The sequence below is a fragment of the Platalea leucorodia genome (genome assembly GCF_965183815.1).
Source record: "Platalea leucorodia genome assembly, chromosome: 5".
NCBI classification, from domain to species: Eukaryota; Metazoa; Chordata; class Aves; order Pelecaniformes; family Threskiornithidae; genus Platalea; species Platalea leucorodia.
This window is the reverse complement of record NC_138827.1, coordinates 77,896,483-77,916,764: the sequence shown is the minus strand read 5'-3', so window position 1 is coordinate 77,916,764 and position 20,282 is coordinate 77,896,483. Positions and strand designations below refer to the sequence as shown.

The 20,282-nt window shown below is 36.2% G+C and overlaps 1 protein-coding gene across 4 annotated transcripts in view; it reads right to left on the bottom strand.

Annotated features, from left to right (window-relative positions):
* Nucleotides 1-3,117: 3,117 nt before the first annotated feature.
* Nucleotides 3,118-20,282, bottom strand: part of ATF2 (activating transcription factor 2) — a 51,757-nt gene continuing 34,592 nt past the window's right edge. For 3 of the 4 annotated variants that reach the window (XM_082313930.1, XM_082313931.1, XM_082313929.1), the window contains 3 exons: nt 19,080-19,286; nt 13,152-13,257; nt 3,119-5,704 (listed from right to left, as the gene is read on the bottom strand). In XM_082313930.1, coding sequence (XP_082170056.1) covers nt 5,478-5,704; nt 13,152-13,257; nt 19,080-19,286 — 540 coding nt within the window. In that variant the 3' untranslated portion in view covers nt 3,119-5,477. Of the gene's footprint in view, nt 5,705-13,151; nt 13,258-19,079; nt 19,287-20,282 lie in introns of all 4 variants that reach the window. The other variant, XM_082313932.1, reaches the window with a different exon arrangement.

The window sequence follows — 20,282 nt, the reverse complement described above, 5'->3', positions numbered from 1 at the left end:
GCTAAAGGAGAAGGCTTGTTGTCGCTTTACTTGTCTCCCTTTTCCCCGATTAGAATCCTAGGCATAGGACGTGGATGTAATAATTTCCCATTTTATTTTTAAACATAAACAAATTAGTAGGCTTTTTGAAATCATTCCGTTTCTAAAATGCATCAGCCCAGTGATTTAACAAGGACAGTATTTTTGCCTTCTGTAATGGTCTAGAACAAGTAATTCAGCTAACGGGAGGGAAATGCTATTTACGTGCCGTGCCAATACTAGCTTGCAGCGAAACAAGAGCAGGGACTTTTTAGGCAGTGGAAAAAAAAAAATATATATACCTTAACTTTTGTCTTACGGGTAGCTAAACACACCCATCAGACCTGCATTCATTGCATTCAATCCGCCTGGGGACAGACGGTATTAAATGGAATTGTAACAGCTCATGTTTGTACTTTGATGTATTAAGCTAGCCCTCGGCGACAGTTAGGCGAGGAAAACCTGGTTACCTGCAGTTCTGTTCCTCTGAAGGGACCTGTGTGACAGCGCGCTCCTTCCTGCAGCCCATCTCCTCCCTCCAGCGCTGACAGATCTCCCTTAGCCACAGAGGGCTGTCCTTTAAGCTCCTTAATTGTAAGCTGGAGTATCACCAGGCCCTGCCGTCCAAAGTGGTTACGAATACTGCCCACGCCCTACTCTGCTTTGTGTCTGCTGTTGGGGTTAAAAACAGACAGAAAAAAGTTCCTAGAAGCACAACTCCTTTTCTTTGCCTCAAGCTGCTTTGTACCTTTCTGTACCTTTGTACCTTTTGTACCTTTGTTACCATTTCCAATCAGTCTATGCATCTTAAGCTACTGTCTCTTTACCTATGGATTAAAAATAATAAATATACTTGCCTAATGATTTCACAACATTTTCTGATTAAATATTCATTCCTAGATTAAATTCTGTTATAGGTAGTTTATTTAAAAATTTAAGAATCTTCTCTCCCCTCCCTCCTCTTCCCCCCAAATGAATAGGAAAAAAGTGCTTGGAACAACATGCATCATTATAAAACTGGTAATAGAAGAGGGACAGAGACTTTGAGCAAGGTTTAAAATAAAATAATTAAAATTGGATCAAGTTTATGTGTCTTGTTATTCTATTGACAGCCACGTAATTAGATTATCACTAACCCCACACCTAGGAAGTTAGAAACGCTTTTTGAAGATCGTTGCACTTTGCACAATTACGAAGCCATCAGCATCCAACCTGCTCTCATGAGTTGTGCGGAGAATCTGTAATGGAATTTTTCACAACACTAACAATTCCATACTGGGGATTCAGGACGTCCTTCCAGAACTAAATATGTATTTTGTAATATACCTTGTTCTAGGAAGACGTCAACATTTCATAAGCTTCTCCTGTCTATTTTAGCTGAAGAAGACAAGATACAGAGCGTGCAGAAATTCCTTTCCTGATTACTAACTTCTTGAAATGAGAGCTTGCTGCAGTTAACGCAACCAAGGAGGAAGCAATATGCAAAAAGAAGAAATTCCACACTAAATATATAAGCACTTTCAGGGGCTCATCACGCAGAAAGAAAAAATATTTTGAAGAGGAAGAAAGTGAAGAACAAGAACGGTCACGATCTTAAATTCCATGAAGGGAAAAAAAAAAAAAAAAAAAAAGTAATATTAAAACCTAAAATTAAAAGGTCAGGAGACTTACTATTAAAGAATATGAAACTTTGAAAATCCAAATTATTTTATGATACTGTCATACCCTACACCTTGTTATAGAAAACAAGGGTTAAATAAATCAGACCTGTATTACTGTTGATACAATGGTTAAAAATAAATGTAAAGATGACTGTAAGCCAGCCTTACACTCACTGTTCTGCAATGTAAATGAGTGCAGTTCAAATTATTTCTCTACTGAGGGAAGCAACAGGCAGCATATAAATGCAAACAACCTTCATTAGACACATTGTCATGAGTATATTAATCATGTCAAGAAGCATTGCTGAAGTTTCCTTCAGTGCAATTTAACATACCTTACTTTATTAGGATGCACTTAATTTCACTATGTTTTCTCCTCATTATCATTTATGATGACCAATTAAAATGTTTGTGTCTGTCTCTAAGCAAATTACTTCTGTAATTCTGGTAGCTGAAATCACCACTCATCCAACACTTCTGTCATCTCGTTCCGTCAGTGTAATATCTTGCTTTGCCCAGCCTCCATTAGCATTTTAAAGAGAAAAAGCTTACTTGGATTGGGTAGTTCGGTATAAAACTGGGTCTTTTTACAGTGTAGATAATAAAAAGTGGGTTGGTTCCCCCCCAGCTGCCCTGTTATACAGCCTTCGTGTTTTTTTCCTTGGAGTGACAAGCTAAGTCATATAGTTAGAAAAAGACCATAATGAAGCAACAGAGGCCTTAGGCATTATTCTCATATCGGGCTCAAAGTTGCGTGCAGTTTAAATTTGATTTCCTCTGGTCAACACGTGCAATAAATGCAAGCACGCAGCAACTTTACCTTTTTTTTTTCCTCTCCAAAGCCTCCGTATCATATTTCCAACATTCATAAATAAGGCCAAACCATTTCTAATATTCTAAAAGTCAAGTGTGAGGGCATGATCTTTTCTCAACCTTTCACAAAGAAACTGTGAGCAGTTCATCTGACTATAGCTGTTATTTCCTAGCTTCGTGTATATTAAGATAAGATGAAGATATCTGAAAGTTAGCTGGAAATTCTGATTACACACAACGCTTCTGCTCTGGAACTCACGGCAACCAGAAATGGCTGAGCAGCACCTGGGATCACCAAGCTATGTTTGTGAACTCCGTCATCCTCAGATTACCTCGGGCTCCTGGAACTAACGACACAAGGCTGATTCCTCAGAAGCTGCTGGAACTCAGATGCAGAGCAATGGAATTTGGCTTATTTTCTAAGGAAACATATCTGTTCTTATTTACATAACATTACTTTGACATTACAGTAATGACTTCCAGAAAAATGCTGATAACTGCAAGGATGAAGAAATAAGTCTGAAGACAGTGCTGCCTTTTAGAACAATTATAATTTCATTAAAATAGGAACATAACTTAAAGATAGATTTTATTCTCTTTGATGATTTACTCATGCAAACTGCACATAAAAGAAAACAGTACAGTTTGTGAAACATGTCAAATGTAAAGACCCAAAATGCTAAGTACAGAAGTAGTGTGACATACGTCTCGAAACGGAATCCATGGTAGTACGACAAATAACTTTTCTCTATTTGCTGAACACAGATTTTAATGGTTCTTTTTCCAGCCCCACTGTTAAATTCATTAACTGTTTACATGTCTCCTATACACGTATGTAGACTTATTTTACAAGCGCGACAGTTTTGTTATAAAAAAACTCCACTTATATAAATATGATTTAAAAGCCTTTGTGTTTAGGAGAGCAAATTATAGTATAATCGATGAGGCCTTATCTAGTCCACCAAAACTACAATGAAAAGTGACTGTATAGCTTTCTTGCAGAATTCACATTTTGTGCCTTTGCAATTAAATTCCTTCTCACAAGAGGTCCATTGTATTTCACCATCCTGGAAATGTTCAATAACTGTTACAGCTTTTTATCTTAAAATTGGGAAAGTAAGACTTTTAAACACATGAGGTTATCAACTCAACTTTCTTAGTTTTAAAATACAAAATATTTAGAATCCCCTATTATTTTCATGCTTAAAGCCCTGCAATGATACATATATGACTTAGATACTTCTTTGTCCAGTTTTCATTATAGTATGGTTGTATATATATTGTAGAAATTATGATTTTCCTGTGGATCAATTACATTTTTAGATTTAAAACTGAATCAAATAGAAACTTGATGGCACTGACACTTAAAAACACATAGTATAGTGTGGAGAAGGAAGAGCAAATGAACTACACAACCCATTATAAATGCATTAAATCTTTGTTATATACATAATGGAATCCTGCTTTACTGCCAGTTGCTACTATGCATCTGTTTTTGCTATTATACAAAGTTTTCCGACCTGAAAGCACACATCTACTTTTTTTAAACAACTTAATCTATTGTAAAATATTGTACTGTATTTTGAACATGAGTACAGAATCAAAATAGATAATGGCACATTTAAAAAACTCAGTATCCTACAGATGATTGGATAATGAGAAAAAGTGTACCTACAATCATCTCATCAGAAACAAACTACATCATGGAATGTTAGTTATCCAAGTTCGCACAGTAAATAACATTTTAAAACTGCAATCACCTATCAGCCAGCATCACATTGAAGGCATCTTTAAACATTCAAGCAAAAGACTGCTGGCATTAACTACTGAACCATTCTCACGCACACACCACACACACCACATTATAATTACATTGTTTCCAAGATACGGTAGATACTGATTTTTTCTTTTTCCACAAGAAAGGTATCAAAATTTTTGCTACTAAAAGATGACAGTGCTTACACAAGAATTAAGTACAAGTTAGCTTGCAAATACAAGACAATGACAAAAAAAAGTCTTGAGTTGTCTGAAGAAGGATTTTAGGCTTTTCTGGCATCCAAAACCATGAGTAAACTCCTTAGTCTGCGACTCAAAAATCCACAAAATATCAACCTACTTTGGAATACTAAATATTCCATATTTGATAACCCTGTATTTTACAATATGCTTACTGGTTTCAGCCTAGCAACAAAGGGTTGTTATAGATATCTATTCTGACTGGAGAAATAAAGCTCTCCTCCCCCCAGAATGAAAGTGTTGGTGGGGGAAAAAAACCACACCTGACATCAATTTAAAATTAAAAAAAAAAAATCAAGTCTATTTAGTAATGATCCTCATCTAGGATAGGTATGTGCATAAGAGTACTGTATCTCATATACTGTACTGGCCCTATTAAACAAATTAAAACCCCCAACAGTTAAAAAGCCAACCAAAATGATATACATAAACCAGCCCAAATGTTTTTCTCCCAATGTTCTTCCTCTCATAATGTGCAAAACAACAAAAAGGCAAAAAGACTAAAAGCAAATTTACTGTTACTGTCTTTCTCTTGCCTAGTGCTTTATGACCTTGCTAACGTTACAAAGTCAATAGGGACTATGCAGAACTTTGGTATAAAAATGTCACATAATATTACTATCACAGTCTTGGGGATGACCTTTAGTAATTCACCCCAATGTTTGTTGAAATAATACCAAATTAAAAATGAAATAAACCACATTGTACTGTACACACACTTTACACATTAAGCACAAAAAATAACTAGTAAAACTAATACTTAAAAAAAAAAAGTCTTTTGCAAAGAGACTAGAACTGGTGTTCTGTCTCATCTTCACCTGCCAATCGTTAAAGCCAAATTTAAGTTGGATTTTTAAAAATGAATAATTTTAAGCTACAGTTTCTCCTAGATGGAGACTGGTCTTTTGTTGATTTCCCTTTAAAGTCACAAATGTATATCTAAGGAACTGATGCAATGCAAGTTTTTAATCAACTTCCTGAAGGCTGCGACTGGGAGGGAGGCGCCATGACGATCTGGGAAAGCACCGGCTCTGTGCTCTGGTCCGCCATCTGGGTGAGAACGGAGGTGGCCACTGCTTCTGCCTTGGAGGTTGAGCTTACGCCGTTGGAAGTGCTGACAGAACTGTGCTGAATAGCTTCCGTGTGTGGACTGCTTGGCACTGATATGTCTTCCGAACTGTCATCTTTATCTGCAGCTGAAGAAGAAAAAGTAATTTTTTTTTTTTCCCTGGAATGCACACCACCACATCCCACGTAACAGCAATCATCCCCTAAATAATTAAAATTCATGGTGTAACACAGCACAAATTGCAAAACAATCTTATTTTCTGTTTTTAGAGAAAGTACTACTTTGTAAACAAAAAATATGGACTGCAGCATGCAATATTCAGGAAACGAACATTTTCACATCTTCAAAGTCACGATGAACATCATTGTCCGATTTCCTGCCTAGTAAATCAGCTGGTGGGTACCACGCCTAATTCCAATGATGAATGCTCATATCAATAAGCAATATTTATAGATTAAAAATGCTACCAGATCTCTTGGCGCTATATGAATTGGATTTAGATTTTTAACATATGCTATTTACTGCATTTGCTTAGTAACCAAACAAGAAGAATTCTACATTCAGTAATTAATACGTAGCGATCACAAATACGGTATCTGAAAAAAATATTATTTACACCACTATATTAATTGGACAACACTTCCACAAGTTTTCATCCCACATTCTTTTAACCGAGTGAAGTTCAGTAACTTCTTTAGTATACAAATGCCTCTCAATAAGATTTAAAATTGTTAAAACTGATTTTAAAAATATCTTCAAGAATACTTTGCCTGTTGTCCACAAAACTGAAGTGAATTAGCCACACAGTTGCATCATTTTTTCTCATGACAGAAGGTAAACAGATTAAAAAATAATTCTCATTGTGCAAAACCAGAATGTAAAAAATGAGCATGATTTAAAATGTCTTTCTTGCACAGACATCCTAGTCATGCTAAAATCATCCTTTTTTTCCAGAGTTGCAAAAGTTAGACAAGGCATTATGCACTGTCAAGCAAAAAGCTGAGTGAAAGACTAAGAAACAAAAGAACAAAATAGGCCTACTGCTTTTCACTCAAAATTAAAAGTATGAACACCAAATTTAATTATAACTTTTTTGTACCACTTTGTGCTACTCAGTGTTTCCAAGTATTTTTCACAATAGTTTTATACGCTGAATTAAACCCAGCATAAAGATGGAACACTGGAAGTCCCTTTTAAAACACTACTGACTATTGTATAACATAATATAGGAAGATACACACAAACATAGCCAGAAGAAGCACGAACTATTGCTTGTGACACAGCAATGGAACAAAGCTTGATTTTCTCTAGACTTGTCTTTGCAAATCCCTTTCAGATTTGCTTGAGATTGGCCTACAAATTCAAAAGTTACCCAGGGAAGAGAAGGGATGGGAAAGGATGACACTAACACTAAAAGATGAACACCGCTGTGGTATCATAGCCTCATTTCCATCAAAAATCAGGCTAATAGCAGCAACTAAAAGGAACACTAAGCATGAACAAATAATGCTGAAAAGAATTTTATCATGTACTGAGGTTTATACGACATACTAGCTATGGGTAAGAAAATTCACTAAATTAGCAAGTCAAGGCCCCAACAAAGATCTTTGACTAACCCCATGCATACTAAGAACACGCTCATCTTCAAAGCATGAAAACAACAGTTCTATTATCGACCTCTTCTGGAAAAGAGCGGTAAGGTCAAAAAGGATGGGTAAGCAAGCAAAACTGTTACATTTCTTTCTAAGAAATACTGCCTACAAGAACAAGGTAGCAATTTCTCTTATACCTCTACTACGAGAGCATGGACATAATCGTTTGAAAGTATCGTAATATCTTATCCATGAGGCCAACTATTTTACAAATACTGCATTTTTTTCAAAAACCGATCTTTCAGGCTTTAAAGGAGATAGAGACAGATGATTTCAAGTTAGGTCTGCTGACAATTACCACATATTCTAAGGTTACATGGTAATTGTATACATCAAGAGGAAGAAAATTAAAATAGTTCTGAAAGACATTTGTGATCCTTAGTAGGATTCACCCATTCAAGAAAAGAAAGAACATGAATGAGTGCCAGTTCAGTTAACACTATTCAAGAGGATTTCAGCTTTGCTACACCTCTGTCAAGACCTACAAGATCTCATGTAAAAACAAGTAAGAAGGAACACATGCAAACTTTGTTAAAAACAGAAACTCTAGTGCCACTTCCTGAAAAATACTGAATTACTCATTAAGAGAGTAGCATATTCTTCCCCTCAAGACAGAATGAAATGGCAGCAAGTGGGACGACATGTATCGAATACAGTCTCCCTGCTGTAACACCTGCTCTTCCTCTTCAGAGCTGTTATTCTCCTGTGAATCTCAGTCTTCCTAATATGCTGCTTTTGCTGATTCCCGACTTACTTGTTGGCCATATCTTCCTTATCCTCAAGAAAAAGGGTTCGTTTTAAATGCTACAAGCCAGAGACAGAGAGGAAGTAAAGCAGATCATTATCTTTCAGCCAGAGAAGGATGGTCTTCCATTGTTCTGCATCCCTTAACATATATGTTGTTAACTCAAAAGAAATGTCTGTATAATATCACACTGGTAAAGAACATAAGAAAGGCCTGATTTTCTGATTTTGTTGGGCTCAGGAAGACCACATATGCAATGGAAGAAACAGTTATGAGAATACTTATGATCACCAATGTACAATAGAACTTTTCATATCATTGAGCAGATGAACAAACATACTGTGTTGAGGAGACAAAAGCACTGATTCAGGTATTTTCAGATGCCAGGGGCTGGAGGGAGGGAGCTTACAGCAGGTAGGTGATTATATAAGATACAGACCTAACACTAGTTTATGGTAATAAATTTGACTGGAAGTGTAAATCCTTGCAATAACTACAAAGTAATATTTAGAAATGAGGTGCCACTCTAAAGAATAGCTATTTAGATTTCCTTCAAAATCCTTCCTTATGTAGCCCTAACTTTACAGGAATAGCGGCCAAAACCTGAATACAGAACTCCATTTGAAGAATTAAAACCAAACAAGAAAATCTACTCAATGAATATACAAGATACTTGAAGTCACGTCATTACAAAGATGGCTTGTTTTCATAGAATCAGAATCGTTAAGGCTGGAAAAGACCCTTAAGATCATCGAGTCCAGCCGTTAACCTATCACTGCCAAGTCCACCACTAAACCATGTCCTTAAGCACCACGTCTACCCTTCTTTTAAATACCTCCAGGGATGGAGACTCAACCACTTCCCTGGGCAGCCTGGTCCAGTGCCTGACTGCCCTTTCAGTGAAGAATTTTTTCCTAATATCCAACCTAAACTTCCCCTGGCGCAGCTTGAGGCCATTTCCTCTCATCCTATCACTTGTTACCAGGGTGAAGAGACCGACCCCTACCTGGCTACAACCTCCTTTCAGGGAGTTGTAGAGAGCAATAAGGTCTCCCCTCTGCCTCCTCTTCTCCAGACTAAACAACCCAAGCTCCCTCAGCCGCTCCTCGCAAGACCTGTTCTCTAGACCCTTCACCAACTTCATTGCCCTTCTCTGGACACGCTCCAGCACCTCGACGTCCTTCTTGTAGTGAGGGGCCCAAAACTGAACACAGTGCTCGAGGTGCGGCCTCACCAGTGCCGATTACAGGGGCACTATCACCTCCCTGGTCCTGCTGGCCACACTATTCCTGATACAAGCCAGGATGCCATTGGCCTTCCTGGCCACCTGAGCACACTGCTGGCTCATGTTCAGGTGGCTGTCAACCAACACCCCCAGGTCCTTTTCCGCCAGGCAGCTCTCCAGCCACTCCTCCCCTAGCCTGTAGCGTTTTCTTAAGCCTGAAGACTGGGAATAAATAACAAAGGCTTTTAGAAGAACACAGGAAAATCATATTTAAATTCTCACAGATTTTTTTCTTAGTTGCCCAGGGAATTGCCAGGCACAGGACTATGGTTTCAAGAGTGCAACTGATACATACCAGAATCATAATGTAGCTAACGATGTAGGAAAAAAGCCTAAGCGTTTTAGCTTTCTAATGGCTCCCCCAGCTTTTCCTCAAACCAAGGAAAATGCACAGTCCAAATTAGACATGAATCTACAGAAGTAACGTGTGCTGTACGTTAGAAAGCTGAAAATTTACAGACCTGCATTGCATGAACTTTCCTGAAGGCTACATGGTTCCTAGACAGGCTGCATCATGAGAAGGAGGAGCCATTTTGGTAATGGAACACAACGTGGGCTAGACTGAGCTATAGAAAAGATTTTAAAAATACCAAACAAAGCAGAGGAGACTTTTGAGGATGTACTAAAAAGTACCCTTTTAGAGTCATTAAGCATTGCTATTATTTGCTCCTTAGCATTGCTTGCCAATAGCTTTCAGTAAGGTAAGCAAACAAAGAGGGATTTCAGTCTTCAGAAGAAAAAAACCCACCAAAACCAAAATGGGAGTGAGTATGCAAACATTGACATGTGATCCAGAACTCCTTTCGGTCCCCTGATGATCACTAGAAAGGAAGCCTCATGGTAATTCTCATCAGGCCATCCACGGACTATAGAGAGACTCAAGCCTAGAAATGCTCATTTCCAGTGACCTGGCCTTTGCGAATATCCCCTACAGTCACCAAAGGGCTGTCCACAACAGGCTGTAGAAACGCAGCGGGGTTTGAGTGGTTCAAAATATTCCAGATCTGAAATGGGTTAGTCACCTTCTACCACTTTACAGAAAGAACACAAAACCACCCCGTTTAATACCGCCTACATTGCAGCCTCTATTTATCTTCCCTTATATTTGGTTTTGTACAAATGTTCTTGAGTATCATGATGCTCTTTTGAAAAATATGAAAAATACCTAGAACACTCTTTTCAATTTCTTTTTTTACAATTCTAATTTTCACAACATATTTTCTTCTTGGAATTTTTCACCTTTTTCCTGCTCCAAGTCCAGAAAAAGCTTGAGAAAATATACAAGTATTGCAGAAGACTTTTAGAAATAAGCTGGTATAGAATAGCTAAAATGAAAAATAAATGAACACCATTTAGATTTCTCCTATACATGACGCCTTTTTTTTTTTTACCCCTAATGTTTAAAGATGCATTCAGAACCAATAGCATCCTTCTTTAGGAAATAAAAAAGTTTAAACTGGCTGAAAACTCAAACATTGCAACAGAAGTTCACCCACACTGCCTCAAAGCGCAATAACCATTTTTCTGGTTTCTCTGTCCTGATGACACCCTCTTTTGAAGCAGGCACAAGACTTTTTAAACAAGGCAAATAGGATCCCAAGAACAATCTTAGAAGAAGAAAGGGGTATCTGCACTGTCGTGCTTTTCACTTGGCTTGAGACAAAAATGTGCATGGGAAATCCAAAAGATCTTGAAAGATATGTAAAAGTAAGTGCCAAAAATACCCTGAAAAGCAATAGATTCTTTGTACCTATTTAAGTGCATCATACATGAAACCCCATTAAATAGTGGACTTGGCTGTTAAAACATCGTCTGTGTGGTGTAAAATAGCATTGTCTCAGCAATGCACAATATTCAGCACGGCAGGAGCTCTGTAATCTGGTGTCTTCAATTTCTTCCACAGAGACAGACTGTTAAACCACTCAATACATTTTTGAAGCAATTCAAGTTAGATTACTTGATGAACATAATATATTTATTTAAAAATACTTTCTGTGAACACCATTTTCATGATCGTATTAACTGAAACCATTTTTTCCTCTCATAAATTGTACTGCGGGTAAGTAACTTAACCAACACGCTCTCCTACCGATATTCACATGGAGATAATGTGATAAAATCCTTTCAGAGGGATGGCATTACAACTACCATTCATGTTGAACTTTGACTTTCAACAGACTTTTCAAGAAACTAGGCGAGCTATGCTTCCAATCTTCTTGCTTACTATTGTTTTATTTTCTTCTAAAATGTAAGCTTTTTCCACTGACTAGTATTTTAGTTCTTATTCATTTTGCATTCTTTAGTAAACTAGGAACATTACAGTCCTTTTCTGAGGGCAGAAAAAAAAGCATTACTAAACAGGCCATTTGTTAATTCTTCAACAAAGAAATCCTTAGCATGTAATTACTTTACCACCAGTTTAGGACTTATGTTTAAATATTTTTCATGCCAATTCAGGAACACGCATCCTCAAAATATCAAAATTCAAGAAACCTAGTTTTGTCGTTTTTTTGAAAAACCTTGCATGCATAATGTTATCCCCTAGTAGCTTCCATATGAAATTATGTTGTTCTGTCAGATGGGAGCCATAATGGCCTCATCCCTGCAGCAATCATTGTTAATATAAATCCCAAACATATTTCTATACTGTTCCAATTTACTCCAAGATGCTATTTTCCGTCTTGTCAAAATGACTGGAGATCAAAGGACCAAGATTTATAAGCTCAAAACTGACAAAATCAGTATTCTAAATATATATGGCAATAGAGAGTTGCTAAATCTCCTGAATCTTTTAAATTAAAAAATATTGCCCATTCTGATGAAATTGCTTACAATGACTACAAGTAAAGATGGTGGCCATTAAGTTTTATCGCAAGCACCTGAGGATCTGTTTGCATGCAATACAAAATGTTCCTTTATTCTCCTGAATTACTGACACTGGCAAATTAAAATGAAGTGGCTACATATGGCAGAAACAATCTTCACATTTACAAATATCCTGAAATATCACTAAATCATAAAAACGAAAGCTGTGGGTTATATATTATGAATGTTGCCTAATGCATTCCCAGCTCAGTTATTTGTAACAAATTTGTGTACAATGGACAAAATTGGCCATTTATTCTACAGCAGCAGCAGCTGGTTCTGGCACTGTGTATCATATCCAAAAATGAAGTTACAAGTCAGGAAAGCATAATTAACCTTTAAAATGCTGGAAGGATGAAAATCAAATGAGCACCTTTAAGTAAAAATATGTATTAGGAAAAAAACAATGCTACTGAAACTCTCAGTATTCCCTTCAGTATTAGAACTGCTTTTTAATATACCCTGTTTATAGAAAAGTAGTTGCTTAACGTGGAAATCAAAACAATCTAGAAGACGTTGTACAGTAGGAGCCATGAACCTGCATCTGATTATTTTAACGGCTTGACTGATCCTGGATGTTATGGTAAATGAGGACAGCTGTTACATTACCTCTACTGAAATGTCATTACAATGAAGGAAAAAAAAAAACCCTACAAACCACAAGGACCTTTCACTATACTAGGCTAAGATAAAGTATAAAAAAATGGTTTATCATGTGCTCTTAATACTTTAATTATATTTTCCAAAGCAGGTGTAATAACCGATAGTCCTTAAATGCTAATTATCATATGCATTTATTAAACCAACATAAAACCTTCAATGTTATGCAACACTTCAACTGAACGGACTTAAAAATATATTTCTAAATATCACATACTCACTCCTGTCTTCTAATAACCTTTTTTTTTTTTTTAAATCTTTAATGTAAGTTTAGAACTGCACTTCTCAATTTTAATGTTCATTCAGTTCACTTTGGCAGTATTTCATTGATACAGCCTAAGGCTATAGGTAATGGAACATTACTCACTATGATAGCCAGATTTCTTCTGCATGGCGGTTACAGGGCAATCTTTATGAGCCAGAAGAAGCTGTTTCAGCTGTGCCACTTCATTTCTCAGCAGGGTGACTTCATTCTAAAGGAGAAGAAAGTTATGTACTTTACCAGGTTCAAACTATACACATTTTGAAGGTAAGTATTAAGTTTTACAGGATTTTCAGTTGTTCATTTAGGGGTAGATAAAATACTAGAAGTTTCTATTTGGTATACATTGCAAAAATACATACTTTTTTTTAATCTCAGAATACTTAAATATTAGCTGAAACTTGGCTAACTATCATTTTCTTAAACTAGGAAATGCTTTTTTGGAAAATATAACATATGTTTTTCAGTTTGCAGATGCAGAGTCTACATATAGTCTCATTCACATGATCCAGCTACTGTAAGACTCTTCTGCAGGGCTTTGCGATGAATTCTAATCAGAGCAAACTTACATTTAACTACCCACATTTTAACAGATGTCACAGCCAACATTAAAAAAAAGTTAAAAAAAAAAAATCAGCCAATGCAGAATGATTTTTGGTGACTATATTTGCACTTGGACTTTGAAAATCCCATGTAATGGAAAATAATTTTGTCTGTCGATTTCCGTATTAATTTTCTCTTTGGCAGCCATACAGAAACGTGTTGTATGAAGGAATAATTGATAATAATGACAAAATCCCGAAATGTCAGTTTATGTCACTAAAGCAGAGTGTGATCTAGGAGACAGCACTTGCAGAATCTAGTGACTGGGTTCATTTCCAGGCTGTGCCTTTCCACTATTGGGTGACCTTGAGCAAGGTCATTTTACTTCTTTGTGCTTCAATATCCCCATTTGTAAAATGGAGGACAGTGATACTTACCCTCCCTGTAAAGCAGTTTGATATCTACAGATGAGAAGAACTACATAAGTGCAGTGTATGTGACAATCCATATTAAGAACACTATGGCATTTTGATAGATCCATTTTCACTTAAAATAGTAGAAAACTGTTTATGTACCTACAGAATCAAGTTATCTGTAATGCTTTGTGATACCCATATCTTGCCACGGTATATGCTTTTCATGGGTTAATTCCTTTTAAATATAAATCATATCCATTGATACTTGAAGTTACTTAAACTCTAAGAACCATGGCACATTAGCATAATATACCACAAACGTGACATAATTGTTTGGTAGATGCATATGTTTATGCATTTGAGAGCAAGTTAAAGAAAAAACAAACACAGGAAAATTGGACTGCAAATAAAATTATGTGGAAAAAACCCCACGAGAAATTCAATCTAGTTACTTGCAAGCTAGAAATAAGGCAATGCAGTCAGAGAAGAGAGGAATTATAACTAAAAGGATTCCAAAATAAGGAAAACACTTTTTAAGAACAGAATTTATTAGGTTTAATTACACTAAGTAACATAGTTTATAAACACTGTAACTAAAATACCAGATTTTTAAAAGAAAAGGTCCTCTGTGTTCTCTCTCTCTCTCTCCATTTAAGAGACAAAAAATTTCAAGCCTCTATACTTGCAAAATCCTCTTAAACTATTAAGGACTACTTTTCTCTTCAGTCATTTTATTGTGCCAAATATCCCTTTTAGAAACTTTATATTTAAAACAAAAAGAAGAGCTGAAACAAAGCCAATATCTGACTTCACAGACATTTCTAAGGAAAGAAAAATGTGATTGCAAACAAAAAAAAAAAGGTTGTAATGAAAAAAAAAAACCAAACACACACCCAAAATCCCCACAAAATCTCTACCAGCTGGCATTACATGTCCTGAACTCTTGGGCTGTTAAGAAATCACACTACTTCTTCCTCCAATTCTCAGTCTCCTCTTAGTCAACCATGTTATTTACCAAGGAGCCACAAATCTGCATGCCAAGCAGGCAGCTGCACAGAATTGACATAGTTGGGGGGAGGGAAAGAAAGTGCTGATGTAGTTTTGAGACCCTTTTTGATAATCTACAGAAGCAGCAATGTCCAAGAATATGAAACATACTTCTGTTAGTTTAAAGGGACGTTGGCAAAGTAAGTGATCAAATCAGGAAAAGGTTTTCAGAAATTTTCTGCCTTCATCTTCCACATTTTAAGGAAGAGCACGTATAAGTATGAAGTCACTGTTTATCAGTGTAAGTAAAACTAATATTTATGAAAAAAATTTTTTTTGAAAAGGCAGTTTATAGATTAATGTCAGTTGTATTATAAATACTAAGGATTTTGCTAACAGAAAAAGCAAATATATTATCTTACATTAAAGCAGGTTTGACAAAAATGGAACAACATTCCTATACTAAAAAAGTCGAGGTATTCTCATAGAATACATAGTAGCATTGTTAATAACGTGACCACTGTTTGCCAACAGTGCCATATGCAATGCGCCAGTCATTCCTGAAAGTAGAATAGAGTATGTCTGCTAGACACGTGGTACGCAGAACATCACGGAAAGGCAATCCGTGGTTGCCATTTACATATTACCAGTAAGAACCACTTCTGACTGGTAATAAAGGCGCATTATTAGAACCAGTTCCTATATGTATTGTAGTTTTCTTATTGTGTATGTGACAATAGCAAGTCTTTCCATCTCATTTGAAATATGTTAACATGTGGTGGTCTTTATGGAAAACAGGCTAACAAGAAGAAACACATGGAATAAACACTTCAACCACTGGCACAGAGAAAAATTACTTCAAGTTTTCACGCTGGAAAGGTCCTCCTCATTAATGAGATATCAAGTCAAGCGTAGGCATCAACATTTCTTTGAATAAGCGTGAAATTACCTCACATGCTGTCTAGAAGAATTTTTAAGTTCCCACATTTCAAAATGTGCTAACATTAGAAAGAAGGTTTCTGAAGGAAAGCATATCTATTTTTACCTGCACTCCATTTTTCAAAAGATACTTTGCCTTCTGTATTCTTCTGAAGGTATACCACGCAGTGTACAATATGTTCTTCTGTATCTGCCTATTTCTCCCTGGATCCAAAATGTATATGCAATAGTGGGACCAGATTAATCCTTACTCAGCAAGGCGTGGGACAACACTTGTGAGGTATTGTTTACCAAAACTATCATCAGAGACAGGTAGATGTGACTTATAGGGATAGGGGATTGTCTGTAGCTGAGTTAAACGCCACTCTTCCTGTTTCTTTTTGGGTAAATTCAACAAGATACCCCTGTATGAATAAGGACCTTTACTTACAGACATTTCTTTCATAATTTAGCTTTCCTAAAGCAGCTTCTGCAGCATTAGTACAAACTGCCACTGATTGCTGATCCTTTAAAATCTACAATGGCCTCGTGAGGAAGACAGGCCATTCTTCTACTAATACTTTGCCATTTAAGATCATTAAAGCAAAAGGGACCAAATAGAGACCATATAATGAACTTTGGCATCTGCTCCTGCAATACGATTGAGCGGCCACTGGGGACACACTGTCAATACTTCCTTAACACGTTATATAGCATACCATACCCTGCAGTACTGTGCAAGGCACAGAGGCAACACAATGTGGTATATAAAATATAAGATCAATAAACAAGTCAATGTATTAGTAGAAAACACAGTTCACAAAAATCAGACAGTAAAATAAACTTTAAAAGGTTGGAAGCATGAAAAAACCTTACATAGCAGAGCCTATAATAAAGATAGCCAACCTAACCTAAACATGTTACTGGCATGATGTAACAGGTCGAAATTTTCCGTTAAGAAAAAATTTGAAAAATAATGCTTAAAAAGGAAATTACATTCAAACATTTAAAAGAAATAGGCAGAAGTTAATCTACAGAAAGCTGAAAACTACGGAACAAAATGTACATCAACCAAGTAAACTTCTACAAAATCTGTATGTACTGTTAGAGAGTTCCAGTCTTAAAAACCTTGACGTTGACATTAGAAGCTTTGACAGAGACTACAAGAAAGCTACTAACTGCATTGAAAGAAGTCAGAATTGTTACGTGAAGCAATGCAATGTAGTCATTTTGGTATTAACCTGCTTTTGGAAATGTGACATCTCAGTAAATTCAGCTGAGCAGGTCATTTAGATATTAAACAAAATATGAACTACTAAACCCTAACACTCAGTCTATAAAACTGTACTAAGGCAAAACTCCAAACTTATTAAATTTACTATTAAATATAAAGTAAGTAATCATGGGTCATTACTGCCTGCTATGCTGATCAGCTGTGTTAGCCTGTCAAGTGAAGAATTATTATGGAAATATAGGACTGATTAATGTTTTCACATAAAGTACAGTTTAATTATTTCTCTGACATTCAATTTTCTTTACAAGTCATTCTGTTCTTCACAGTTAACGGTTTTGCTTTTGCCAGACCATAAGAAACTTCTTTTTCTTGAATTCACTATTACCGAGTTAACTCTTGGAAATCTGGAAATCTTTTGGTTATAGCACTTACATCATTTTCGGTTATAAAAATTGGTATGTATAAGTTAAAGGCAGTTCACATAATACCAAAAATTACCTTCACTAAGAAAACTGAAATATAGCCAATCTTTTTTGTTCTTTCTTCTCCTTCCTGTAGGTCTACCTTCTTCACTTGTTTCTTAGATTATTTAAGCTATAGTGCTACAAACCATTTTGTAATTAATGGATTTACAGTGAGGACTGTGACTGCATTAAAGGAACATGTCTAAAGACTGTGAACAAATATGAGAAGACTACATATTTGCAAGAAATTTAACTAATGCCAGTGCACAGCGTCATGATTCTTGGAACACAGGAAATGATTTCACATTGTGTGCTTAGGTAGGAATTTCTTATATTTTACAGTCTGGGATGCTGATTATTTTTAAAGACATGAACATGAAGACGACTGATACACTGTAATTTCGATTACATGATAAAAAGTAATCTCAACATGCCCTACTTTCCTGTTGGTCAAGCTGGGACGTTTTCTTTATCAAACAGCATGAAAGAGGAGTTTTAATAGGAAGGAAAAGATCTGTGAATTTGACTCAGTGAAGAGCTCTGATGAAAGAACAAGAAGTAAAACTTTAAAATATCAAAATAGTTCCAATTGCATTTTCTAAATTAATGCTTCATTCAGGAAATGACATTTTTCCTTTCTGTAATTCTCAAAATAAAACTTTTAGACTTTTTATTTTGAAACAGTACTTTGTGCCAATTCTCATGTGCTGCTGGAAAACATTAAGAAAGTATATTCTAACATTTAATAGTAATTTAAACAAAAGGGTCATGGATTGTTCTACAGGGAGAAAAGTGTGCCCACATGACAACTTTCCAACAACTGACGACCTCAGATGAGGTGGAAAAAATGACGGGCAACATACACTAGACTACCCTCTTACAGTATACTTCCCTCACTATAGGATTTACGCACACTGGGAGGGCAGTGTGGTGAAATTTGCACTGCCACTGCCTGTGCTGTACCTGTTCTGTGGACAAAAGAGGCCTTCAGTTTCCAGTGATGTCAATCTGGCACCTTTCACGAGCACTACATTCACTTTAAAGGAAAAAAAGTGAAGTTAAAAAGAACCAAAGGAAATCAAACCACATCTTATTTAAATAACTCAGGCTGTGATACAAATAATTAAGAGCAAGAGGTTTTTAAGGTAAGGCTATTACTTTGTTAGTAAGCCTTTACTCTAACACATCTCGCCATCTTTGTTTAGTATCACAGCCTGAAAGTTATTTAAAATGGACAAAGGACAAAAGGGCATGATCCTAAAGTTTACACATCTTGAAATCTGAGTATTCTCTTATATTCTTATTTTACTGGTATATGCAATTAATGCTGAATTTTCAATTCTGACCTGAGCCACCAGTTACAAAACCATTTCTATTTCAGATCTCATGCAAAGTTTAAGTTCCATTGATCCAGGATCACTGTCTAAGAATCGAAAAACTTACACATTTTTACTTGAAATAAAAAGTATACCTGTAACTGGCCGTTTAGCGAGCTCAGATCCTCGGCCTTTTTCTCCAAAGACTGCACCCAGACTTTCCGTTTCTGTCGGCATCTGGAAGCAGCAGCCCGGTTTCGCTCCAGGAACTTTCTTCTTTTCTCATCAGGGTCTTCATTGGCAGCTCTTCTTCGCCGACCACCCGTATTTGGTGTTTGGGGCGTAGGCTGAGCTGGTGATGCCTGAAAACAGTAAAAAGTATTAAAGTTATCAGTATAACACTACTAATGACTTAAGCTACAGCACTAGTGTAAGTACACATCACATCTTGAGAAGGGCATTCACGTTTCCAAATACATTCAGGTTATACACATTTCTTTTGTGGAAAGCTATGGCATTTAACTCTTCAGTTATGTTTTAAAATATTTTTCTGTATTTACACTCCTTACCATGTTACATTAACATGTAACATTTTAATCACGGCTCTAGCTTTGCTTAAAATTGCACTGAAAGAAGTCACTCAAAGATTTAAATTTATATGACATTTGCATTTGGCAACTGAATACAGCCTGGAAGCAATACTTGTTTAGATAGACTCTCAGACATTCTTTTACCAATTCTGATGACACAAATATTTACAAAAGGTAAACTTTAAAAAACTCTTTCACCCAAAATAGCTTTTAAAAGTTACATTTAGCAGGAAATAAATTTTCTACTTTTGACCTTTCCCACAAACCTAGTCCCAACTGAAACACTACATAATTGTTTGTGCCCAACATATAGAAGCTGTTTGACAAATGCTGTCAATGCTGATACTCACTGATCCCTGGATCTCCAGATAGCAATTTCCTACTTGTTGATGCGTTCTCCACCACTGCATACCAATTTCCCTTATATCCACCCACGTATTATGACAGGATCAAAGTATTTCAGTATTTTAAATTATACATTATACTCCTTTCATAGCTGTATACAGACCCCAGGCAAAGATCTAATGAATTATGATAACAATATAACGGATCTTAAAATCCTTTCAAGTGATAGGATAGACAGACTATAACTGTCTCCATGACATATTCACCAATGCACCTGCACGTTCAGTCTAGCACAGTAAGAAAATTTTATTTTTAAATTAAAAACTGCAAACACGTATCAGTTGGCATATTGATTTGGCAAAAATTCTGGATAGCTCATAATAAAAAAACCCTGGGAACACAAATCAGCCTTTTAGGAATGAA